We start from the raw sequence: 16,340 nt of genomic DNA on the forward strand, positions 1-16,340 counted from the left end.
ACTTCACATAAAATGTAGAAAGCTTGCGATCATATAGGTCCATTTATAGCCCTTAAACTTTATGCTCTAATTGTTATAATTATTACATCCACATACATTATAAACTCCATAATACCGTGTTAACATTTTTTTTTGCTTTAAACAATTATTTATATTTTAAAGAAACTGAGGACAAAAACTATATATTTTTTTTTAAAGATTTTATTTATTTGAGAGCGAGAGAGAGAGAGAATGAGAACACGAGAGGGGGTAAGGTCAGAGGGAGAAGCAGACTCCCTGCCGAGCAGGGAGCCCGATGCGGGACTCGATCCCGGGACTCCAGGATCATGACCTGAGCCGAAGGCAGTCGCTTAACCGACTGAGCCACCCAGGCACCCCAAAAACTATATTTTATAGTTCTCCACATATTTATCATTTCCAATGATGTTCATTTCATCTTACAGATCTGGGTTTCCATCTGGTTTCACTTTCCTTCAGTGTGACAAACTTTCTTTACCATTTCTTATAGTACAGGTCGGCTGCTGACAAATTCTCTTAGCTTTCCTTTAATCTAAAAATATCTTTATTTCACCTTTATTCTTGAAGGATATATTCACCGGATATAGATTTCTGGGTTGACTTTTTTTGCTTACCAGTACTTTAAAGATATTGTTCCACTGCCTTCCATACTCCTTGGTTTCTGATAGAAGTCCCAGGTTATTTGAATGTTTGCTCCCCTGTATGAAATGTGTCATCTTATCTGACTACTTTCAAGATTTTGTTTTCATCCAGTTTTCAGCAATTTGACTACAATGTCCTAGGTATGTTGTTGTTTTCAAGATCCCGCTTTGGAGTTTTCTGAGTTTTTTGAATCTGGAAATTTATGCCTTTATCAAATCTAGCCATTTCTTTTCTTTTTTTTTTTTTTAAAGATTTTATTTATTTATTTGACAGAGAGAGACACAGCGAGAGAGGGAACACAAGCAGGGGGAGTGGGAGAGGGAGAAGCAGGCTTCCCATGGAACAGGGAGCCTGATGCGGGGCTCAATCCCAGGACCCTGGGATCATGACCTGAGTCGAAGGCAGACGCTTAACGACTGAGCCACCCAGGCACCCCAAATCTAGCCATTTCTTTAAACTATTTCTTCAAACATTTTCTGTCCCATTTTTTTCTCTCCTTCTAGGACTCCAGTTACATGTATGTTAAATCTTCTGGTATTGTCCCACAGGTCTTTGAGGCGCTGCTCATTTTTTCCCAGTCTTTTTAAAAAATGTGATCTTCAGGATGGATAACTTCTATTGATTTTTCTTTAATTTCACTGAATATTTCCTTTGTCATTCCTTTTCTTCTCTTAAAGCCATCAAGTGGATTTTAAAATTTCTGATGTTGAAATTTTCATTTCTAATATTGGCTTTTTTATTTCTAGAATTTCTATTTGGTCCTTCTTTATAATTTATATTCTATTGAAATTTTCTATTATTCTATTTATAGGAAACATGTTTCCTATATATCCTTGGGCATAGTTATAATAGCCACCTTAAAATATTTGTCTGTTGTTCCAGGCGTGACTGGATGGTTCAGTTGGGTAAGCCTCCACCTCTTGATCTCAACTCAGGTCTTGATCTCAGGGTCGTGAGTTCAAGCCCTGTGCTGGGAGTGGAGCCTATTTTAAAAAAAATAAATAAAAATAATAAATAATAAATATAAAAATAAAATCCCTGTCTGCTATTCCAGTATCTGAAACATGTTGGAGTTGGTCTCCATTGGTTGTCTTTTTTTTTTTTTAATGAGTGATGTTTTCTTGTTTTTTGGTATGTTAGAGAATTTTGATTATATCTTAGACATTGCGAATGACACATTGTAGAATCTCTGGATTCTGTTATGTTCCTCTGAAAAAAATTGATTTAGATTTTAGCTTGTGGTAAATTTGACTAAATTCACACTAAATTTTGTCTCCCCTGTGGTGTGTGGCCTTAGCTGGCTGCTTGGTGTCTGTCCCATGCATGTGGAGCTTAGGAGTCAATCAGAGATTTGGGTAGAGTTTATGCACAGAATTTGGGCACCACCCCTCTTTTCTTGGATCCCTTTCCCCACTTTCCAGTGACTGTCGTTGTCCTAAACTGTGTCCTCAGTTCATCAAGCCAATAATATTGCAGGTTTCCTATCAGAATTTAGCTGCCCTGCATGCACAGACTGGGGACTGCCTTTAAGCTTCCTTAAAAGAAAGAAACTCTCTCTGTGATGTTCTTTTCTTCTAAGTGTCAACCTTGCTCCAGCATCTGCCTGCTTTTTTCATTCTCTAGTATCTCTGGTAGTTGATTTCTTATCTCCGGTAGTTGATTTTTAGATTTTGTCCAGAGCTTATAGTTGGATATATCTTCTTATTTTTGTTGACTGATTCTAAAGAGGTCCATGGCCAGAAAAAAAAAAAAATGCTAGGAATCCCTGATCTTATTGTGAAAGGGATTTTGATTTTTAGTACTTATAATAAGAACTTTTCTAACATCCCACATTAGTCTGATTTTGTACCCTTACTGGGAAAGTTGATCCTCAACAGTTAAGCGCTCTTAATGGCTTATTGTATAACTCCTCTGTCGGGCCAAGATGGCTTTATTACCCCATTTTAGAGATGATAAAACTGAGCAATAAAGGTTAAGGTGCTTGTCAAAGTCACTGTGCATGGATGGCATTCAAACCAGCCACTTATTCCACATTGTCTTTCTTCATCTGGCTATGAGACATGGCTTGGAAAGAGGGCAAGGTACCGGGACCAAGCCATAGCTGGAAGAGAGAAGGTGGAAAGAGCCATCTGTGACTTGGTCTTGGCCCAGTTCTCGTTAGTCATCCAAGGCAGAGACTTATCCCAGCTGGGCATAACCAACAGAATCCATGCTAACTAGCTAAAGAGAATGAAATTAAAGAAGAGTTCAAGAAAATGTTAGGAAGTTGGCAACATCTCTAGTAGGACCAGAGGATCCAGAATAGAAGCTGTGTGACCAGCTTCCATGCCCATTGCCCCCCAGGCACTCTTGGTCACCCTCCCAGAGTGAGGTCCAGCAGCACCCGTTCCTTCACACCCCTCAGTCATGCCATTGGCTCTTATCAGTGTGTATGTTGTCAACTCTTCTTCACAGGCCTCATCCCAGCTGTGAGAGGGCGGTTCTGGCTTCTGCGTGGGGAGGTGGGACATCCCCGGATGTTGGAAGGGTGTTCAAATGGTGCTGGGCAACCAAAGAATTCAATCAATGTGCACATTCCATGTCAGTGAGCCATTGGGCAGATCCCGTGTGACTTGCTTTTCTTATAATAATTTCTCCCAGTAAGAGGCCAGAACAACCCCTTTCTATGCTGCCTGACTTTGAGTTTCCCTCGTTTAGAGAAAAGCCAAACTCTGTAAGCAGACAGTTTTATAGGAGCATGACTCATGCTGGTTTTTGTTTAACTGTTATTGCACCTTGACTATGATAAAATGACTGCATTTGGAATGTAAGCTGGATTTTCTGATCAATTATAATAAAAAATCAAGTTCTAAAGATATACTTGTTGAAACTCTCCATTTGTTCAGGGTCACCTCCAATTATTGACCAACTGGACAAGGCTTGGGAACAGCATTCCCCTGGTTCCCAAGAGTCTGTGCTGGGATCTGGGCCGCGGGGGGTTATCTAGCCAAAAGGGAGTGTCCGGACAGCTTAGTGGGTTATGTGCTTTCTAAGTGACCTTTGGAATTTTGACTGAAAATGGCAGAGACAGAACCAATTGGAGGGATAGGAAGGTATAACCTGGCCCCACCCGCAGTCCCTGAACTGCTTAAATCAATATGGACAGGAAGCCCAGTCCCATATTTGGGGTAAATGAGTTCATGTTGCATGAAAGAATTTTACTGTAACTTATTGGTTTATAGATTTTCTTGGGGGGAAAAAGCTCTTGTTTGAGACCTCTTGTTTAGTTCTGTTCAATTATGTAAAAGCTAAATTAAACCTCCTTCTTATTATCCCCAAACTACTGTTTTTAGGGAATATTCAGCAATCATGTTTTGCAATTTTTGGAGCAATCCCAATTCCTTATTATGTAGTTATTGTTTGATTCTTTTATATTTCTTAAAGTATAATAAAAATTTCTCACCCACTTGCAAGTCCTTCTCTAGTTTCCCTGTTTACGTGTCCTTCCTGAGACGTTCTAGGCTGAGATAAGCATGTAGGTAGACCCTCCCCCTTCTTTTTACACAAATGGAGATATACCCATTCTCTGCACTGTATATGTAAATGTATATATTCATATTCATATGTGCGTATGTGTATTTTATATGGATCTATTATGTATGCCTATATGTATTTTATGTATATGTATTATATGTATGTATAAATGAATGTATCAGCGTTTTCCCATATGTGTTCATATAGATTTTCATCCTTTTTAACAGAGACACAGGATAATTAACCAGCTGTCTGTGGTTACTTAACCAGTCTCCTGTTATTTTTTTTTTAAAGATTTATTAATTTATTTTAGAGAAAGAGGGAGAAAGAGAGCGAGCATGAGCAGGGGGAGGGGCAGGGGGAGAGGGAGAGAAATCCTCAAGCAAACTTCCCGCTGAGTGCAGAGCCCTGACATGGGGCTGGATCCCAGAACCCTGAGATCATGACCTGACCTGAAATCAAGAGTCGGACGCTTAACCGACTGAGCCACCCAGGTGCCCCTAACCAGTCTCCTATTAATAGACAGACATTCTGTTGTTTCCAGCCTTTTGCAATTATAAACAGTGTTTTGGTCAATATGCATGTAGGTACATATGAGAGTTTATGGAATTAAATTTCTATAAGTGGAATTGTTAAGTGAAAGGAAATGACACTTTCAAATTAGATAGGCATTTTTAAACCATCCTCCAAAGAGGTTGGATCAATAGATCATCCTACCTGTTTGCTCCATGTATCTGCACAGCGCATTATCAAGTGTTTTTCTCTTTACCCAACTGACTGGTGTAGCTTTAATTTGTATATCTTTTATTCAGAAAATTAGTATTTTTAAACACATTTAAAATGAATTTGCTGTTTTTTTATTTATAAACTCTCTGTATATGCCCATTTTCTTTTGGATTGGATTCTTCATCACATGGATTTATAGAAGTTCTTTATATACAAATACGTGCGCTTTTCTCATTTAAGATAAAGCTGACTTGTGAAAAATAGAACTAAATGTGATTTGGGGTCTGTGACTAGGTATGGTTCTCCCTATGAGCAAAGTCACAGATCAGACCATAATTTATGCTTAGAGCACATGTCCGGATTTCTCAATCTGGAAAATAGGGCCATTAAAAAGCATTTTGAAGGTATTTACAAAACTCTGCCATCCATTATGGCATTATATATTTGTAGAGCAAATTAAGATGATTTTAAAACGTTTTATAGTTTATAAAACTATAAAAATTATAAAACTGTAAAATTAAGGTGACTTAGAATATTTTTATAGTTTGTAAAACTATAAAAGTAATAAACACATACTCCTTTGTTTAAAAAGTCCCATATACACAAGTGTATAAACGAAAAAGAACAAGTTCTCTCCCGTGTCCTACTAAGGCAACACCACTGTTAACAGCTTGGTGTGTGTTTCTCCTAATGTCTTCCTTCTTTCTGTACACTGACTACGTATGGATATTTAAATAATTTTAGAGAAGGGGAAGCTGCATGCTGTCCCCCACCTTGCTTTTTTTTCAGGTAAGGATTAATCCTGGGTGTCAACAAGGGTAATCTTTGCAACTTCTTCTTTAACTCTGGAAGCTGACAGTACGTTACCGCAGCGTGAGCAGGACCTGATCATGGCTTCCTTGGGGAATCATCTAGTGGGCTAGGATGGATGGGGCCTTTGGAGACACTGGGTAGCCCCACCATGTGCAACTTGCTTCTCCTGTTAATTCAGTGTCAGTTTTGCCCACAGTGCGGAGAGGCTCAGACTTGGGGGAGCGGAGTAATAACCATAAGGAAAGAGGACTAGAATTGAAGCCTTCATGAGCCAGCACCTACAATCTCTGGCTTTGATTTTTCAAAAGATTTGGTGTCTCACCTCATGTAAGTGTTTGCCTGTTTGTTTGTGTTTAGAAATGCACCTTGAAGCTGATCCTTGGAACCAGCAAGCAGAAGGAGCGGGGTCAAAGAGGTGGGTGCATGGGAGTGCGAGGGAAGTGTACCCCATCTCCTGGCATTGCGGTTCCGCCAGATCTACACGCCAAAGTAGCCCCTGCCTTCCATGTGAGCCTGCAGGGGGGAAGGCCTGTTTTCCCAGGTGGATCTGATGTCCAGTCATGCCCAAGGATGAAGCCTTGCTCTCCTGGGTCACCCACCCCACAGTGCCCTACAGACAGGAGAGTGCTCTGGAGCCAAGGTGGAGGGGTGCCCCAGGGCTGTCTTGCAGGGCTGAGTGCTTGCACTACACAGACGAGCCCAATCCAGGAGGCCTCCATGCACCAAGCCTTGTGTCCTGGCTGGGCTGCATCTCTCCAGAGAAACGGGCCCTTTTCCCTCCTGGCAAAGGTACTTTCTGCTCAGCCAAGCCCCTGGGGGCCACATCTGCCTGAGGGGGTTTCTTTCGAGTTAGCCCAGAGGCACTATGCAGACTCTCCAGGCCCTGGCAGTCTTGCCTGGCACGGCTTCAGGAGGATCTGGATGGGTCTGTCCTGGGGGAGCCCTGACTTAGGGGGTTGGGTCTTCCCAAGTATCTTTGGGGGCCACCCTCGAGCTGCCCTCCTAGTCTTGGGAATGAACCGATTTCTGGGAGGGTGGCCGCGTAGCAGTTTTCTTGAATAGAATCCATTCTGTGTTCATTCGACAAATATTTGAGGCTCTCCCATATGCCAAGGCCTGTTCTAGCTCTGGAAATAGGCAGAACAGGACAGACAAGGTCCTGTCTTTGTGGAGCTGGCATTCTAGTGGGGGGGAAGCCAGACAGGGAACAAGTAAAATAAGTAAACAAGACCATTTTCCAGAGAGTGCGAGGAGGAAATGAGAATGCACGGTGGCCTTGGGAGGGATGTGGGGGGCGGGGGCGGGTAGGGCTTGGCTCGTGGGTCACTCTCCATACCTCAGAGGAATCTCTTGGACAAGGTGAGACTCGGATGACAGGAAAGGAGTCGCTCCAACATTGGGAAGAAGCTTCCAGGGAGCCAGGAGAGCAAAGTGCAATGCCCGGAGGCTGGGAGATGCTCAGCTTGGCAAACAGCGCAGTGGGGAGCCAGGGGGAGCCTGAGGCATGAGGAGAGGAGGTGAGAGCCAATTTCTGCAGGGCCTCGCGGCCAGGTTGAGACATTCATTGCCTGTCTTCTCTCACATGCAGTGGGCAGGCACAGGGGTTGACCAAGGTGAGTGACATGAACCAAGTGCCTGTCTAATGGGGAATTCAGGCTGCTTTGGGTGGAGGGAGTTAGGGGTCAAGGAAGCAGGGAGAGCAGCAGGGAGACCAGTTAGAGGCTACCTCGGTGGGGACGAGTGTGGAAGCAGGATAATCTGAGGACGGAAGGAAGGGATGAACTGGGGACACGGGTTTGGAATTATTGCTGACATGTCTTCCCCCAGAAGCAGGGCCGGGGGTCTCCAGACAAGGCCGCACGCGCTGGGGTCACTGCCCTCCTGCTCACATGGAAGGAATGTGACCTCACCATGGTGCTGGGACTACCACTCTTAGACTCAGGAAAGAGGGCCCCGCTCGTGCCCTCCTCTTGCTGCTCCCTTCCCTCGGGGTGAGAAGGCTACTGGGCCAAGAAATGCTCTGCCCACTGAGCCGAGAGCCAGCTGCCTGGGCCCACTTGGGCTGCTTCACCAGGCACTTGGCAGTGGGCACGCCCCTCATCCCAGGGGTGACAGAAGGGCAGCGATTTTCAGGGGGTACGGGCAGGGTTGGAGCCTGTGTTGGGAACCTACTCCCACACAGTGAAGGACCCTTCCAGTGGGGGATGGCACGGGGGTGGGAAGAGAAGGGGGTGGTTGGTTCTCCTGGCACTATCATGTCCCAAATTCTAAATTTAATCCTGGTCTTCTAGGACAGGACAGAGATTTATTTGTCAAGCCAAAAAGGTAGAACATATTTGATCAAACAGTTCGTTCGTCTGACTGATAACTTTTAGTGTTTAAACAGGTGGTATGGGGGCTGCCAATCGTATTCTTGTCCCGAATCCCACAAAAATGTGGAGTGGGCCTGCCTACATCATCCATTGCTTGCTTTCTGGAGTGTTCTCCGAATGCTGGATGGGGAGGTCTGGGGTCCATCATCTACCAAGGGCGTTTTCTAACAAAACAGAATACGAGACTTTGCCCGATTTGCTAAACAGCACTAAGATAATGGATAGAATTCTCTGAATTTTAAATTTTGGCTCAATTTTCTCTTTCTAAAATGTTTGGTATCAGTCAGCAGTGGCAAGCAAATGAGATAAACAAACAAGGGGAAAAAAAACCCATGCACATATCACAGTCGATAAAAATTAAGAGAAAACTGGAAACCAGTTGATTCTCCAAACCTGACAGTATGGATCTTTTATGGATCTGAATCCTCATGGTTATGATTTCATATGGTGTACATATAATACAGTTACATTTCCTAATAGCTCAATAATTTCTAGCTCATGCTGATACAGTCCATTCTGCCTTGTGTGACTTCTGTGTGCTTTGCCCTAGAACAAGCTGAGAAATGCACAACAATGAATTATTGTCCCCCGTGTACAGAAAAGAAGACGGAGGCTCAGAGACATTCAACTTGCCCAAGGTCACCCAGCTAAATGATGAAGGAGGGGTTTTAACAGGTCTGAAGGATCCCCCATATCACTAGGGACAGGGGGGACAGGATGTATAATCTAATGAGGGATAAAGATGCCTTCTCTAAGTTGCCCAAACGCTGTTGGTAAGAAACACTAGACCCTTGGTTGACTGTCCGTTGAGTTCATACACTGTACCTGCCAATATCTAAAACAAAACGACTTAGTGTAAAACTCATTAACCCCGTGCGTTTGTCATAAAGAGTTACTCGGGTTTTGTTTTGCGTGTGTCTACGTTTTAGGAAGATCTTTGGGGTTATTTTATTGAATCACTGTGTTAGACATATTGTGTGAGATACTCATGGCCCCTAGTCAGAGCACAAAGCTTTCGATAAAAGTAATCAGAAGGGTTGGTTCCAGTCTTGCTCTTCAGAATTTGATTAAGTTTCACACTTACATATGAATTCTTTTTTGTGTGCTGCATTAGGAAGGTTGACTCGGAGTCAAACAAAAACTTCCCAGGGCTCTGGTTGTCTTCTCAGAATGCTCAGTGCTGTGAATGACCCTGGACTCGGGCTCCGTCCCAGAGCACTCAAAACTCGGCACCACACTATGCATGGAGGGAGGGCTCCTCTCTTCCCACCTGGCCCTACCTCCCCCAGCTGGGCAGAGCCTCCTCTTCTGACCTGCCCGGAGCACAATTCACACCTACGAAAAAGGCATTTTCCCCTCTGCTGCTGATTTCCTCCTTTGTAAAAAGGAGAGCCAGAGCCAGAGAATGCCTCTTCTCTCCTCTGGCCCCTGCGGTGGCAGAAGTCAGGCCGGGCAAGCCTGCCGAGCCTGCCGCCGGTCCCATTTGGGCTGGGTCCCTGTCCCCCGGCCCTGCCTGCTGAGCATATCCAGGCCAAAGCACACTGGAGAGTTCTCCCTCGGGTCTCTCCTCAGGAGCTGCCAAGTGTCATCGATTAAGACAAAAAAGAATAGTAAAGAATGGTCAGAGGATTTAGGGGCGGCTCTGTCTCCATTGTGCACGAGCCACGCAGCCATCTCCCTCCCGAGGGATTCCAGCCAAACACTGACTGCGCACTCATCCTATCAGGCCACAAACCCCTGCCAGCTGTGGGCACCTCCCGTGCAAAGCGGCTCCGCCAGCCCTGGGGTCTCACCCCAGAGCGGCAGCCAGTTCTTGAGTCAGGGCTTGGACAGCTCCAAGACTCTCCCGCTCCAGGCTCCTGCACGCTCCCACACCTCAGTCCCGCAGACCACAACTGGCTTCCTCCTATCCCCACGTGTTCTCTTAGACCTCAAAGGGAAAACTAGAATATGGCAGGTAGATCCTGGAGGCCGTTCTTGGGCGACTGTCCCCTTCTCCAGAGCCACAAAGCAGACAGGCAGGTGTCCTGCAGGTGATGAGACCCTGTGACCCCGAGGGGTTTTGGAGCAGACCCTCTATGTTCCCTGCATTACATATGTTGGGGGATGGTACTCCCAGCCAGAAGCCAGGCCTTCAGCCTCCACCCAGATTCTAAGTCTTGACATTCAAATCCATCCCTGTCCTCTACCCTCCCCTGGGGCCTCCCGTCTCTGTTGTTTTTCATGCGGTCCACCCTCCTCTCTCCAGCCCCTACCACAGTGGCCTTTCAGGAACCCAAACTGGATCACAGTGCTCACCTGCTAAGAGCTGGACAGCAAAAGCCTTTGAGATAGGTTCTGTCCTTACCAGGAGCGGCCTTGGCCGTGAACCCAGCCCTGTCTGTGGATCCAGTCTTATCTAGGCCCCTCCCGAGCAATCCCCGCACTCCAGCCCGCCACACATCTTGTCCTTTGTTACCAGAACATGCCATGCGCTCGCAGCCTCTCCACCTTTGCACCTGCCGTTCTGTCTGCCCATCCTTCCAGCAAATTCCTGCTCATCCTTCAAGGTGCAGCTCAAAGGTCTACTCCTGCATGAAGCCCTCTCTAACCCACCTGTCTTAGCTCAGGCTGCCATCACCAAATACCACAGACAGGAGGACTTAAACAACAGACATTAATTTTCTCACGGTTCTGGAGGCTGGAAGTCTGGGATCAGGGTGCCAGCACGGTCAGGTTCTGGTGGGAGCTCTCTTCCTGGCTTACACCCTCTGCCTTCTCCCTGCCCTCACATGGCAGAGGGAGGAAGGAGGCAGTGGGGGACAGAGAGAGAGAGCGAGAGAGAAAAATATCTCCTTCTTTTCCTCTTCTTATAAGGCCATGACTCCTATCAGATTAGGACCCCAACCTTACGACCTCCTAAAAAACGCATCTCAGAATACAGTCATACTGTATGAATGAATTTGGGGGGGGGCACAATTTAGCCCAGGGTACCTCCCCAGACAAAGGTGGTTGCTGTCTCCCCTCAGAGCCCCGTATTCACCAGGGGAGGGTGTCCCTTTCTTAGAGCACCCCCATTCCTCATCCCCATTTGTGTCTCCTGAACTAAAGGACCAAGTGCTCTCTGCCCCGTCCCATCCCCTGCTCTTTTGGGGTCACCCCCTCTGTGGGAAGGCCACTGTCTCCTGGCAGACTTTGTGTGCTGACCTGTCCTTCTCCCCAGCTGTGCCCAGAGCTCTGAGAGGGCAGGGCCCCCTCTCACTCATCTGTGGGCACTGAGCAGGCCTCATGTGGAGAATTCTGGTTCCACTGTGGGAGGACCCGTGGGGTGCTGGGTGTGGGCCCCACTTGGTGCCTCTGCCCCCCCCCACCACACTCCCTTATTACAGAGGCCTTATTCCTCCCCAGCCCCAGAGCCTCTGCAGCGTCCTCCTGTCCTAAGAGGAGACATCCTGGCTGCCTGTCCTGGCAACAGCAGCCCTGGGGGGCAGACCAGGTGTGCATACAGGCATGGGACACCTTCAGGAGCCTCTGCTTTCTTAATACCCTGCGACGGGGCCGTTAGTTTTTGCATCGCAGGAAAAAAATGAAAATTCCACTGAGCGTTTACGGGTTTCCCTCCAGGTCCCCACGGGGGCATGGTGCAGAAATGAGTCCTGCCTCTGGCCCAGAGAGCGGATCTGGGCACACAAAAGTTATTTATTTAATATATTTACTTTTACTCCCAGGCCAAAAGCTTAAAATATCTCGCGTATGAGCTCTGGACCAAAAAAAAAAAAAAAAAGAAGAAGAAGAAGCAGCAGCAGCAGCAGCAGTTGGGCCATTAATCATTGAGAATATTTTGAATAGGAACTTGATTAAAGCACAGTATGTGTTCCCCAGCCGAAGTTGCTTCTTTGCAGTGACCACAGTGGAAGCCTGGCCTCCCGGGGCCGGCTGTGCCTTTGCGGGGCGCCTCTTCGAGGGCTCCCGGGCGGGCTCTGGCGCCTTGCCAGGCTTGGGAAGGCCGCAGGCCCGGAGGGGGTCTTGACCTGTGCAGCCCGGCTTTTCTCAAGCAGGCACACCTCCCACCGGCACCCAGGCGGTGTCGGGCTTCAGCACACAAAGTCGTAAGGGGCGGTGGGGGCGACCTGCGGGCCCGGGAGGCCCCACGGGAGCCCGGCGGCGGCCCCCCGCCCCCACCCGCGATCCCGGGATAGAACCGCGAGGCGCCACGTGGCTGGGGAGACCCGCTGCCTTAAACCCCTTCCCCCGGCGGCAGTGAATGCGGAGGCGGCGGCCAAGGGGCACCCGGGCCTGGCCACCTTGTTCCCCAAGATCCCGGGAACCAAGAGCCCTTCGAACCATCGGCAGGGTTCTCCCAGTAGGTGCTCGGATTCTGGGACGCCCCGGCTCCCTTGGCACCCCCGTTCCCACCAGAATGGGCGGGGAGTGGGGGGAGACAGTGGATCCTGGTCCCGTTGACCGCCAACCCCGCTTTGGGATCGCCGTCCCAAGTCAAGTTCGCCCCCTCCCTCTATGCGCCCCACCTCGCCCCGGTACCCCAGCCCTGGAATCCAGCTGGGCCCGTCCCGCAGGAAAGAATTGGCGGCCCAGGGCCGGGTGGCAGCGCCAGCCCCGCGCGCCTAGCAGCCCTAGCGCTACGGCTAGGAGAAGTAATCAAAAAGAAAAAGTTTTCCAGCCCAAGCGGATGGACCCGCAGGGTGCTCCAAGCTCCCCCGCCGCAGCCACCTCCCATTCCCTCCGCTCCTCGCAGGGTCCTAGCGCCCGGCGGTGCAGAGCCCGCGGGACCCCAGAGGACTGTGAGAGGCGGAGCGGGGGAGAGGTACTTCTGCGAGGAATCAGTGGGGTCGCCTGGAGATCAGAGATAAAGACGCAAAATCACCGCGCTCCAGCACGCTTCCCTCGGCCTCTCCGTGCCCCTTGTGTGCACTGGGCCACACGTCCCAAACTGTTCCCTGCCTCCCACCCCCGGCTCCGGCCCCTTCTCCACGCCACCGCCTAGCAGAGACGCGGCTCCCGAACAGGACTAGTTCTAGCTTTTAAAGCGAGTCCGCGCCGCAGTAGCTCAGAGACCAAGACTGGCCCTCCACCAGCCCCCCGCCAGCTCGTCACCCCCGGCCCCGCCCCGCCCCGCGCAGCGTCTGGGTGCTCCCGGACTCCCCGACCGTTGGCTGGAAGTGGGTGCCTTGGGGAAGCTAGAGGAGGGGGCCCAGTCACCGACCACGTGTGTGCGGGCGCGACAGCTCGGCCCAGGGTGGGGCATCGCGCGCGCGTCCGGGTCCGGCTGGCGGGGCAGGGGGTTAGTGGGCGTTGCGCCGGGGCCTCTCCCGGCCCGCGCCGCGCTCCGGCCCCACTCACCACCCTCTCCGGAACGCAGGCGCTAAGACCCAGGAGGCGCCGCTCCGCCGTCGGACTCTAAAGGGCGACGCCCCCGGTATAAATGCTGGGCCCGCGCGGGCCTGGCCATTCGCGACCTGGAGCTGCGCGGGCGCGAGGGAGTTGGGGCTCCGGGTGGGCGGTGGCAGCATTGGCACCCCGCGCAGGCTGGAGGCCGCCGAGGCTCGCCATGCCGGGAGGACTGTAGCTCCCCCATGGAGTCGGCCGACTTCTACGAGGCGGAGCCGCGGCCCCCGATGAGCAGCCACCTCCAGAGTCCCCCGCACGCGCCCAGCAGCGCCGCCTTCGGCTTTCCCCGGGGCGCGGGCTCCGCGCAACCCCCCGCCCCACCTGCCGCCCCGGAGCCGCTGGGCGGCATCTGCGAACACGAGACGTCCATCGACATCAGCGCCTACATCGACCCGGCCGCCTTCAACGACGAGTTCCTGGCCGACCTGTTCCAGCACAGCCGGCAGCAGGAGAAGGCCAAGGCGGCCGCGGCCCCCGCAGGAGCCGGCGGCGGCGACTTTGACTACACGGGCGCCCCCGGGGGCCCCGGCGGCGCCGTGATGCCCGGAGGGGCGCACGGGCCCCCTCCGGGCTACGGCTGCGCGGCGGCCGGCTACCTGGACGGCAGGCTGGAGCCCCTGTACGAGCGCGTCGGGGCGCCGGCGCTGCGGCCGCTGGTGATCAAGCAGGAGCCGCGCGAGGAGGACGAGGCGAAGCAGCTGGCGCTGGCCGGCCTCTTCCCCTACCAGCCGCCGCCGCCGCCGCCCCCGCCGCACCCGCACCCGCACCCGCCGCCCGCGCACCTGGCCGCCCCGCACCTGCAGTTCCAGATCGCGCACTGCGGCCAGACCACCATGCACCTGCAGCCCGGCCACCCCACGCCGCCGCCCACGCCCGTGCCCAGCCCTCACCCAGCGCCGGCTCTCGGCCCCGCTGGCTTGCCAGGCCCTGGCGGCGCGCTCAAGGGGCTAGCCGCTGCGCACCCCGACCTCCGCGCGGGCGGCGGCGGCGCGGGCAAAGTCAAGAAGTCGGTGGACAAGAACAGCAACGAGTACCGGGTGCGGCGCGAGCGCAACAACATCGCCGTGCGCAAGAGCCGGGACAAGGCCAAGCAGCGCAACGTGGAGACACAGCAGAAGGTGCTGGAGCTGACCAGTGACAATGACCGCCTGCGCAAGCGGGTGGAACAGCTGAGCCGCGAACTGGACACGCTGCGGGGTATCTTCCGCCAGCTGCCCGAGAGCTCCCTGGTCAAGGCCATGGGCAACTGCGCGTGAGGCGGGGGGCGGCGGGACCGCCCTGGGCCGGCCGCCGGCTGCGACCCAGGGAGTGGTTTCGGGTCTCCGGATCTCAAGACTGGCCCAGCGGCGCAAGCCGGGACTAGGAGATTCCGGTGCCGCCAGAAAGCCTGGCCTACCGCGCGCGCCCCTTGCCTTCCTCCGCGCCAGATTCGGTGCCTCTAAGATGAGGGGTCAGGCGATGGTTTCTCCCTGCAGGAGAGGAGAAGTGCTGTGGGGCTGAGCCGGGAGCCCCGGCAACTCTAGTATTAAGGAATAACCTTGTGCCTTGGAAACGCAAACTCACCGCTCCGATTCCTACCGAGTAGGGGGAGCAAATATGTGCCTTGTCATTTTATCTGGAGGGTTCCTGCCTCATTTCTGAGGCTGCAGGCCCCCAGGAGAGAAGGCAATGTGCAGGCCCACGGCAGGAGGAAGGTTCAGGGAGCAGAGATCCTGACAAGCCTGCCCTAGCCTCTCCTCCAGCGCCTGTCCTTGGAAGGGAGGAAATACAGGGACTTGGAAGGTTGTTCCCCCAGTTCTACACGAAGGTGGAGGGTCCCTAGTTCCTTGCTTCTAATCTCCCAGCCTGCAACAGGGAGGCACTTAGATGGGGGTCACTGGGTGACCGGTGGGAGCCCCCTGCCCCCAGTCAGACCAGAAAGCTAGGACAGGGGTTAGTTCTCCGGACATGTGTTCATGGGAGTGGCGCAGGGACACCTAGAGCTCTGGTCCAGGGTGGGGGTGGGGGGGTGAAGGGACCCTGGGACCATCAGCCTTGTACTGTATGTTGCCAGCATTGCCATACAAACATGAAGCACAATCTGTCCATCCCAGAGGGACCGAAGTTATGAGAAGCTTTCCAAATATTTTGCTTTATCAGCCGATATCAACACTTGTATCTGGCCTCTCTGTCCCAGCGGTGCCTTGTGCAATGTGAATGTGCACGTCTATGTTAAACCACCATTTTATTTGGTTTTTGTTTTGTTTTGGTTTTGCTCAGATACTTGCCAAAAATGAGACTCTTTGTCAGCAGCTGCAGGGAGGGTCTGCGGCTCTCTTTCCTTTTGGTTTTTGGGGATTGCTTTTGCTCCCAGGGGAACCAAAGAGGTGAGGTGGGCTTCCTCTTTCCCTGGGGGGTGGGGGGGCTGGGGGCCTCGGTGCCCTCCGGCCTGGGCCGCCCACAGGCCTGTCCCCCCAGAGGCCCTGGCTCCTGGTCTGGAAGGGAGGCGGCCTCCAGCCAGCATGCATAGATTGCTGGGGCTGGGAGCAGGGAAGGACAGCTTGGTTCTCTCCTTTGGGGAGAACGTAGAGTTTCATGCTAGATGTTTTATGTATTATATCTATAATATAAACATATCAAAGTAAATTTTGGTGTCTTTTTAAAACCAGAAAAGCTACTTCCAATGTTTTCTGTGGGCCAGGTCACATTTGTAAATAATCACTGCGTATTCTCTGGCTGAGATCCTGACTTTCATTAGCTCTCCCATCCTGAGCCCCTCTTTACATTAAGGGGGTGACTTCTCCCAACCAAGGCAAATAAACGGCAGAAGGAGGGCAGGCTCCAAGCTGAGAAAGCCCAAAGCCTGAGGAGAGAGTCTCCCGGGGGGCG

General features: G+C 51.3%; 1 protein-coding gene across 1 annotated transcript; it reads left to right on the forward strand.

Moving 5' to 3' along the window:
• The first annotated feature begins 13,544 nt into the window (after nucleotides 1–13,544).
• On the forward strand, nucleotides 13,545–16,097 carry CEBPA (CCAAT enhancer binding protein alpha). Its single transcript, XM_021701012.1, has one exon. It carries the CDS (start codon nucleotides 13,658–13,660, stop codon nucleotides 14,726–14,728), a length of 1,071 nt encoding a protein of 356 aa, XP_021556687.1. The 5' UTR covers nucleotides 13,545–13,657; the 3' UTR covers nucleotides 14,729–16,097.
• Nucleotides 16,098–16,340: the final 243 nt, after the last annotated feature.

This window comes from Neomonachus schauinslandi, chromosome 16 (assembly GCF_002201575.2).
Source record: "Neomonachus schauinslandi chromosome 16, ASM220157v2, whole genome shotgun sequence".
In the NCBI taxonomy this organism is placed as follows: domain Eukaryota; kingdom Metazoa; phylum Chordata; class Mammalia; order Carnivora; family Phocidae; genus Neomonachus; species Neomonachus schauinslandi.

What these genes read in the sequence shown, in the direction of transcription:
- CEBPA (XM_021701012.1), top strand. Translation starts at nt 13,658, where the DNA reads ATGGAGTCGGCCGACTTCTACGAGGCGGAGCCGCGGCCCCCGATGAGC.